At 38.8% G+C, this 10,292-nt stretch overlaps 1 protein-coding gene across 2 annotated transcripts in view; it reads right to left on the reverse strand.

The window, feature by feature from the left end:
* Window positions 1-10,055, reverse strand: part of LOC115215608 (intraflagellar transport protein 88 homolog) — a 149,345-nt gene extending 139,290 nt beyond the window's left edge. For both annotated transcript variants that reach the window (XR_005000679.1, XM_029784830.2), the window contains exons 1-2: window positions 9,934-10,055; window positions 1,602-1,718 (exon numbers count right to left, since the gene is read on the reverse strand). Coding sequence is in view for 1 of the 2 variants with exons in the window: in XM_029784830.2 (XP_029640690.1) it covers window positions 1,602-1,712 (111 nt within the window). In the remaining variant the exon portion in view is untranslated. The remainder of the gene's footprint in view (window positions 1-1,601; window positions 1,719-9,933) is intronic.
* Between the last annotated feature and the right edge of the window lie 237 nt (window positions 10,056-10,292).

Consider the following 10,292-nt stretch of genomic DNA (forward strand, 5'->3'; position numbering starts at 1 on the left):
CAGCATGCACTGTTTATGGAGATCAGTAGTTCACAAAGTGGGTAGTACAGAACCATTGGGGGGTGGGGGTGGAAAGATCGAGGGGAGGGGCATTGAGAAAAAATGGGGTGATAATGGGGTAACCAAAAGGGTGGGCAATAGATGTAAAAAAAAAAGATAATAGGTTAACTAGCTTAAGTAGTTAAGTTTTATTTGCAAAATACGGTTGTTTTGAATTTGTTGTTGAAAGTGGTTGGTGTTTATGGTGGTAAGTGGAGTGGGGGGACACTAGGAACGTGGCCTGGGTGCCAAGTGGGTGGCAGTCTGTAAAAGTTTGGGAACCACCAATGTAGATGTTCCAGGTAGCAATAAGTTTCCATTTAGTCATTTAATAATGCTCAATGTCATCAGTCAACAAATCTCCCACAAGAAAACAACTTATGATCATCATCATCATCAATTTAATGTCTACTGTTCTATGTTTGTTTGGGTTAAATGAGATTCCTTGAGGCAGATTTTTCCATGGTTGGATGCTCTTCTTGTTGCAAGCTAACCCTTGCCTGCTCCCAAGCATGGTAGAATTTTACCTCAGTTCAGACATGATTTCATAGAAGACTGCAAAACAAATGACATTGCTGTATGATGGTGATATTTGTCAACAGCCTGTGTGCTGTACCAACACACACACACACACACTGGAACTCCTTTGATCAAGGGTTCCAGTTGATAAGATCAACAGAACAACCTGCTCGTGAAATTAATGTTCAAGTGGTTGAGCATTCCACAGACACACGCACCCTTAACATAGTTATCAGGGAGATTCAGCATGACACAAAATGTGATAAGGTTGGCCCTTTTGAGATACAAATACAACTCATTTTAAAATAAAGTGTCTTGCTTATGGGACACAGCCGGGAAGCAAACTCATGGCCTTATGACTGTGAATCATATACTCTAACCACTAAGCCATGCACCTTCTCACATACAAAAACAAGCTTCAAAGTGTGGTGCCCCAGTATGACCACAGTACAATGACTAAACCAAATGAAAAATAGAAGATGCAAAGTAGAAGAATTCGTATGTGACAATCCAATTTTGAAAAAAATAAAAAGTTTTGAATGGTACAACAATGCACTATAATACAGACAATAGACTATATACCTGTTGTAATTTCGTCACCCATAGTCTGATGATATTTCGGAATAATATTCCTTCTTCAGATATTCTTAGACGGAGTTGCTGTTATGTCTGTATTATAGTGCATTGTTGTACAATTCAAAACTTTTTATTCTTTACAAACAATACACAAGGCTTCAAGCAAATTATAACACTCTTCAATTTTGAAAATCCCACTTTCACAATTTTTGGCATGGCTGTGTGGTTAGGGAGCTTGCTTCCTAGCTACATGGTTTCGGGTTCAGTCCCACTGTGTGGCACTTTGGGTAGGTGTCTTTCACTATAGCCTCAAGCCGACCGGAGCTTTGTGATTGAATTCGGTAGGTGGAAGTTACTGCCGTGTGTGTATGTGTACGTATAGCTGCTCAGTGCCTCTCCGAAAGAGAGAGAGAGGGAGTCTATGTATATATATATATATACTACATAATGTTGTGGTGATTACTTACCTCGTTATCAAAAATAGGGTTGGCTTCATTATATCCAGAGTATAAATCATCTTCATCTTCACCAGCTAAATGAATCTGATCCAGGATACCGAGGCGATTATAATTAGACATTAGGGGCTGAAATAGGAAACAAAACAGATTCAGTTGTAGGAAAAAAGTGCAATAAGACAAAATAATAATTGTTTACTGAGAAACATTCTGGGTTCAATATCATGCCTACATATAAATATACATGTAATCCGTCTTAAAATAACAATTGGGCATTTATTCATGACTAGCAGTAACGCCCGGCGTTGCTCGGGTTTGTAACGGAAATAACTATAAAGCATTTTTAGAGAGTTATAGCCAAAAAATAGCAAAAAAATGGAAAAAAAATTATGGCAAATTTTTTTTTGTGAGTTAAAAAGTCGAGTTGCGTTCCCTAGACAGTCTGTGGTTTGTGTTTCTGATTCTCGACCCCATGTCGACTTTATCGATTTTTTTCAGAACTGGGGGAACTTTTCAAAATTTTCACTGCATTAGTTTTGAATTATGACATTGGGCTATGTGTGTGTCAAGTTTCATCAGAATCGGTTGAAAGCCGTGGTCAGGGTGAGGGTACAACCTAACAGACACACAGACACGCAGACAGACAAACTGCCGTTTATATAGAGAGAGATGTGACATTTAGTTGTTAAAGATTGTTACACCAAAGAAGTAAGGACCTTTAACATTTTAGCATTTAAACCGATCATATCAGGCCAAATTACTCCACCCATTTTATGCTCAAACTGGCCAGGTCTGGCCTCTCCCATCTATCCTATAATGTCATTCTACAAATAAACAGTCACATCATCAAAATCTCAAAGCAACAAGATAATGCTTGATTAATTCAAAACAATATGGATTAATAAGTATTACATTTGACAGAGTAATCTGAATATTAGAGGGTTAAGAATATGCAACCCCCTTTAACAACCAGCCATTATTGAGACATAAATTCCTTAGCTAAAGTAAGCAGTTTTTTGGTTTTGCAGCCATAGAATCAATAACTAGAGAGGCCATGAAGTACAGAGATTCCACTGACACAAAGGTAGCAGGAACTGACATTGAAGTTTGCACAGACAGGAAGTGGAGTGCTTCCAAACAGTTGTAGGTCGCAGAGGAATGGTTGAGACGGAATGTTCTGGTTGGGACTGTGGTAATAGGCCACTCACTCTTGAGTTACTTCCCAACCCACCAGACTGGAAGCATTAAAGGGAAAGAGCAACAACATTTCTTCCAAGAAGAAATCTGCATGGTTATAGAAGAAACAACGGCTAGAGCGGTGGAGGGACCCAGCCAACAAGAAGCTTGGACAAGGTGGACCAATATACAGCAATGGAAAATCAGCTGATCAGATCTCTGGTGGACTGACATCAAGCATATTAGATTTCTAATCCAGGCAGCAAAATTTTACACATGGGGCAGGAATGAAACACAATTCTGTCCCTTGAGTATTGAAAAGGTGCCTCTTCAAGATCTCTTCAGCAGCTGCCCCAGATCTTTGGCTGGTGTCTGCTACCATTGGTGGCATGACAAGACACACAACATGATTCTGGAGATGGTAATGACAGCTATACAGTCAAGTAAACATCTCCCCAGAGTAAACATCACTTTTCTCAGAGCCAAAGAGAAATTAAGTTCATTGAAACTTCAAGTGACCATCACGCCTACTTTCCACAGTGCTAGACGGGCAACTGAGAATGGATATTGTGGAATGTTTTGAAGTTCCCAAGCTGCATAGTGCCAACAACACTCCACCCAAACATAGTGATTTTCTCAAACGCCACTAAAAAAGGTGGTCATGTGGGAATTGACTGTGCCCTGGGAAGAACACATGAAGGAAACTCATGAGAGGAAGCTTGCCAAATGCAAGGAATTGGTAGAGCAGTGCAGAAATTGGGGCTGACAGGCATTTTATGAGACCATAGAAGTACGTTATTGGGGTATTGTGGGGGTTCATTCTGCAGAAACTCTGACTGGGCTTCAAGATACTGATGCAGCAAAGAGGAGGGCAATAGATTCCATCCCTGAAGCTGCAGAGAAGGCCTCTAGGGCAGAGCAATAGTTTCCTACTATGGGATGCAAGCTGGAGCTCGGTCGACCCTGGCTGAGTCAGCTGGATGAGCAGGTCTGATGTTGAAAAATTTGAAGCCCTTTGAGATCCCAGAAACATCACTAGCGATGCAGCCCAGAGTAAACGTGAAATGTATGTCAAGTGGTTGGCATTAGGAAAGGCATCCAGATGTAGAAACCAAGCCAAAGCAGACATAGAACCTGGTAGAATGCCCTTGGTCTTCTGTTCTAGTTAAACTATCCCTCATTTAATGCCCTGGAAAAAAGACGTTAAATGATGATGTTGATAAATGTGTACATCTACATAGGTTTATATTCTTTTACTTGCTTCAGTCATTTGACTGTGGCCATGCTGGAGCACTGCTTTTAGTCAAACAAATTGTTTGACTAAAAGAGTGTGACAAGACTGGCTATTTGCAATCAAAGTACAACTAATTTTCAGGAGCTGACTGGACTAGAACAACATGAAATGTGTCTTGTTTGAGGACTCAATACCCCATCAGGAATCAAACTCATGACTTAATGATCATGAGCGAAATACCCAAACCACTAAGCCATGCATCTTCACTCTGGCCTGAATTAAGCCAATGGTTTGTTTCTCCTCATTTCACATGTGACTTCAATCACAATTTCAACACTTTAAATCAAGTATGTTAACATCAACCGCATTATATAATGAAGAGTTTCATAGACTGTCCTTTGCACTGAGGTACTAATTTACATCAAGGTGAACTTGGAGAAGAGCTTAGTCAACAGCTAAATGGAAGCAACTGCAATATTCTTTGGATTTTCAGTAAACAAAATATTTATTCAAATTTTCATGTCTTTTAAATTTTATAACAGACACCAAAGAATTATATGTTCAATTCCTACTTGTAGGCTCCAAATCACCATCATTTTAACATCCATTTTTGTATACTTGCATGGGACAAACATTGTTTATTGAGGCAGATTTTCTAAAACCAGATATCCTTCCTGTCACCAACCCCCACCAGTTTCCAAGCATGATAATATTCCCCATGGCTTGACATGTTCTTCACAAAAGAATGTAAATAAACAAAGTCATTTGTATGGCAGTGATGTTCATTTAAAAGTATCACATGACATCAAGCAAGGAGACACTAACATGCACACTCGCTCATACACACACATCGTCATCATCATCATTGTTTAACGTCCGCTTCCCATGCTAGCATGGGTTGGACGATTTTGACTGAGGGCTGGCAAACCAGATGGCTGCACCAGATGCCAATCTTGATTTGCCAGGGTTTCTACAGCTGGATGCCCTCCCTAACATCAACCACTCAGAGAGTGCAGTGGGTGCTTTTTACGTGCCACAGGCACGGGGGCCAGTCAGGCGGTACTGGCAATAACCTCGCTCAAATCTTTTTACACATGCCACCAGTACAGGTGCCAGTAAGGTGACGTTGGTAACGATCACGCTCGAATGGTGCCCTTTTATGTGCCACTGGCACGGAAGCCAGTTGGCTGCTCTGGCAACGATCACACTCAGATGGTGCTCTTGGAACCCTACTAACACAGGCACAGGTGCCAGTAAGGCGACGCTGGTAACGATCACACTCGAATGGTGCCTTTTATGTACCACTAGCATGGAAGCTGGTTAGCCGTTCTGTCAATGATCACGCTCGTATGGTGCTCTTTGCACCCCGCTAGTACAGGTGCCAGACATCGAATGTGATTTTGATTTCACTTGCCCCAACAGGTCTTTGCAAGCAGAGTTTAGTGTCCAATAAGCATCTTTAAGTTTCTGTCAACCAAATTCACATACAAGGCTTTGGTCAGTGGAAAGCAATAGCAGAAGACACTTGTCCAAGCTACACTGCAGTGGGACTGAACCCAGAATCATGCGGTTGGTAAGCAAACTTCTTACCATACAGGCATGCCTGCATCTCTAAATATCAATAGAAATTGATACCAAGATATTTGAGTCAATCACTTATGAATAATTGAAAATATTCAGAGACTTTCCAATATTTACTGTCTGACCATTATGACATTATGACCTTAGATATTTGTGAAATCATTGAATTTGTCATCACTAAAAGCTAGCTGTGTCTATCACTTGTATTCATATCTTCTCAATTAATAAGTCAAAGAGAACACTGGCATAATTCTCGTTTTCTTTGAAACGGCTTCTCAAATATCTGAACTGAAATTACAGACACAAATAAAGTAGAAAATGTTAATTATTAAATTAATTGTTGTTTATTGTTAACCTAGCCCTGATTATGGTTGGAAAAAAATGTTTGGAGCCCACAAAAATGATTGGTCTAGACTACAACCTGAAAGGTTAAATTCCATTAAAGTAATCAAGTATAGTCTGCTCTCTCGGTAGATTGAATAGGTATACTGTTCAGAAGTTTAATGGTCTTGCTATCCCACTGCCCTAAACTGGTACTTTATTAACCCCAAATAGTTGAAAGACAAAGTTGACCTCAGAGGGATTTTAACTTGGAGTACAAAGGTCAGAATAAATACCACAAGATATCTTATCCTATAGTCTAACACCTCTGCTAGACTACAGCAGGATTTGAACTTAAAATACAAAGTTGAACATGTATAAACAAAGCAACCTATTTTGGTACTCTAATGATTCTGCCAGCCCACCATCCTAAACTGGCACTTTATTTATCAACCTTGAAAGGATGAAAAAGTCGACCGTGGTGGTATCCAAATTCAGAATGTAAAGGCCCAAAATAGCACAAAGTATTTCATCCAACACTTTAATGCTTAAATCAATTAATCAATTCTCTGCTTAAAAGTCAACATTCATCATCATCATTTTTATGTTTACTTTCTCTGGAGGCAACAGTTGGATGAGTCCTCAAGGCTTAAATCATTTCTTATTGGGAGTCACTGCTCTCATAGAGAGATGCTTGTGTATGTCATTCTGCTTGGTCTCTCTATGTTTTGATACCCTGCCCAGTACTCCTAATAAACTGCTTCTCTCATTATGTAAGAAATTAGCAATCAACAAAACAATACCATTTACTCAGAACAAAGAATAGGTACACAAGGTGCAGCAAGGTTTTTGGTACACAAAAGCAATCACTTATGAGGTAGCAAATGTACAGAAGTAGTTATCAGTTAGAATGCCCATGAAATGAAATCCCTAAGCTGTTTCAGACAGCTCACTTGAGGAAAACAAGTAGTTTCTGTAACTTAGGCCACATAGTTAACTAATGCAGGAAGTGGTTGGAGGGAAAGTACAGTATTTTCATTCCTGTTACCAACCCTCACCTATTTTGAAGCAAGATAATATTTCCTTATGGCCAAACATGTTTCCACAGAATATTGGAAATGAATATATATATATATATATATATATATATATGAAGGAGTACTGAAAAGTTCCTGGCTTTGGGTAAAAGAAAATACAGGAGGATCAGCTAATTATGATTATATTCAACATTTTCCCCTCTCAGATTCACACATAATGCAGCAGTCCTTCAGTTTTTCTCAGCTCTGTAAAAGATCGAGGAAGGTTGAGCCTCCAACTAGGCCTTTCATGATACCCTTAAAGATAAGAACCTTTCAGCACCTTTCATGTATACATATATATATATTTATATTTCGTTTTTGGATTTGGTTTGCAAGATTCTTTATGAGTTCGTGTGTTGAAGCATATTCTGTTGTGTCTGGGGAGAGTAATTTTCTTTTTGTGCCTTATAATTTAACACACTCACCGGTAAAATTTCCACTTATTCCTTATTTTTATTTTCCTAAAATTTTTGCAACCTTTTCAATAGTCTTGACTATATATACACACAAACACACACACACACACTTGATGAGCTGCTGTTGTCAGTTTTTGTCTACCAAATCTACTCACAAGGCTTTGATAGAACTTTTGGTTATAGTAGAAGATACTTGTCCAAGGTGGTGCCTAGCAGAAGCCAATGGTAGGAAGCAAACTTAAAAACGTTTCCCTTAAAAGTAAAAAAAAAAAAAAATGCAAATGTAATGCCATCCCTAGATTATTCAGCTCTTTGAGTTGGGTCCTGACATGTTACCAGTGGATCCAAACACACAAATGAAAAATGCTGAAATATAAATTATTTCTAAAGCTAATGTTACCATAGGATCCTGTTTGTTAGTGAGAGTATGCCACAATCCCTAAGCCACTCATGATTTAGTTCAATTTCCATGATGTCATGTCAAAGGTTCCACTCCCTTATTTTTCTTTGACCTCATGAACAAATACACTGCTGAATAACTTTTGGACTTTCTCAAACCAGAAACTGTTAACTGTTTTACAAGAGGGGCTTGGAAAGTAACACCAAACTGACATTTCCTATTTTTATTTGTAGGTCCAGGTGTGGCTGTGTGGTAAGAAGCTTGCTTCCCAACCACATGATTCTGGGTTCAATCACACTGTGTAGCAACTTGGGCAAGTGTTTTCTACTACAGCCTTGGGCCAAGCGAAGCCTTGAGAGTGGATTTCATAGATGGTAACTGAAAGAAGCCCGTCGTATGTATACATATACATGTATATTTATGTGTGTCTGTGTTTGTCTCCCCCACCACTGCTTGACAACCGATGTTGGTGTGTTTATGTCCCTGTAACTTAGCGGTTCGGCAAAGGAAACCGTTAGAATAAGTATGAGGCTTACAAAGAATAAGTCCTAATGTCAATTTCTTATACTAAAACTCTTAAAGGAGGTACTCCAGCATGGCCGCAATCAAATGACTTAAACGTGTAAAAGAATAAAAGAAAACTCTTATGGGAAAGTGGATGAATAATTTTCTTACACCTGTTCGAAGTGGCCCACAACCCTTACCTCTGATCTTCACATTCGCTTGACAACCGATGCTGGTGTGTTTACGTCCCCGTAACTTAGCGGTTCGGCAAAAGAGACCGATAGAACAAGTACTAGGCTTACAAAGAATAAGTCCTGGGGTCGATTTGCTCGGCTAAAGGCGGTGCTCCAACATGGCCACAGTCAAATGACTGAAACAAGTAAAAGAGTAAAAGAGGGCCGTTCTAAAATTGACCATGGTGGGATTTTAAATTAGAATGCAAAGGGCCGTATATGAATACCGCAAGGCACATTGTCCGACACCCTAACAATTCTGACAATACACCGCTTTTTTTTACTTCCAAGTGTTTACTCACACAAGCACACATACATAACATAGTTCTTCACAACACTACTTATTTTACTTTCTCTCTCGCGCGCGCGTAGATAATCAATCGTCCGCCACGTTTGACGCTACTCGTGTCCTTGGTAACAACGATAAACAGTTGACAGTATTTGGAAATAAAGTTAGTAGTAGAGAATAATAAGTATAATATACGATCAAAGACTTTATTAATAATAAAATAGACAGAGACTTTTTTTTTATGCTATCGGATTATTGTAAAAAGTGCATTTCTTCGTAAATAAATAAACTTTGAAAATATAATTTAGTGGACATGCTAAACGTTCCCAAAGCGAAACAGCATAAACGTTAAACGCGTGCTTCGAGGTAGGTAAGTGTTACGTGCCCAAACGTGTAACTAAAACATCTTTTACTTCCAAAAAGCAGTGAATGAAAACATTGGCTTACACAACTAGATGATACACAGAAGGGAACTTGTAAGTTAAAACTACGTATTGGGGTGGAAAAATGTGAAGTAAATTCTCATGTTACAATAAAACATAGACGTAAATAGGTTTATAAAGAAGAAGAAGAAGATAAAATGGGGGGGGGAGTTTTATGTTCTCGATTGGTTGTGAAGAAGGAAAAAGGCTTTGAAAGTGAAATATAAGAATCAATCGATTTTGCTGCTATTTCTAGCGTGTCTATCGAGTACAGAGAGGCTCCCACGCTGTCCTGCCCAGTTCTATATTTCTCATGCAGTCTCGGATGATTCTCTATTTCTTTCAAAACAATAATTACATAATTACACATAATTGTGATATAATGAAGAAACTTCTCTGTTACTGCTCGACTTGCTCAAAACAATAGCCAAACATGACTCAAATCACACTCTGCCTACAAAGAATGGGGATCGACATATTACATAACCAATCGCAGATATATGAAGACTTGATTAAATATAAGGCAGGATGGTCACGGCTGGACCACTTTTCAACATTAATTCAACTCTATCTGGACTATCCTGGTGCCAAACAACAACGTATGTGTGTATGTATTATGTATGTATGTACGTATGTATGTATGACTGGATGCATGTATGTATGTAATATTAGCAAAACTTAATACCTACCCTGAAAGTGGTAAAATTACTTCAAGAAAACTTCAGGCGTCTTTCAGTGAAATTGGCATTACCCAGAATTCTATAGTGTACCGGAACTGCTACCATGACAACATACAAGCTACTAACGTTTGTTTTCGTTCTGTTGTTTACATTTGTAAAGTTTATCGCTAGGATGGGCTGAGGGATTAGTCAGGGGTTAATGAAAACGATAAGAAAGATAAAATAAAATTATATATGAATACGAAATAATATATTACAATATATATATATTCTTTCATTCTTTGACTGCGGCGGATGCTGGAGCACCGCCTCAAAGGGTTTTAGTTGAAGAAATCGACCCCAGGACTTGTTATTCGTAAGCCTAGTAC

This window comes from Octopus sinensis, linkage group LG9 (assembly GCF_006345805.1).
Source record: "Octopus sinensis linkage group LG9, ASM634580v1, whole genome shotgun sequence".
Lineage (NCBI taxonomy): Eukaryota > Metazoa > Mollusca > Cephalopoda > Octopoda > Octopodidae > Octopus > Octopus sinensis.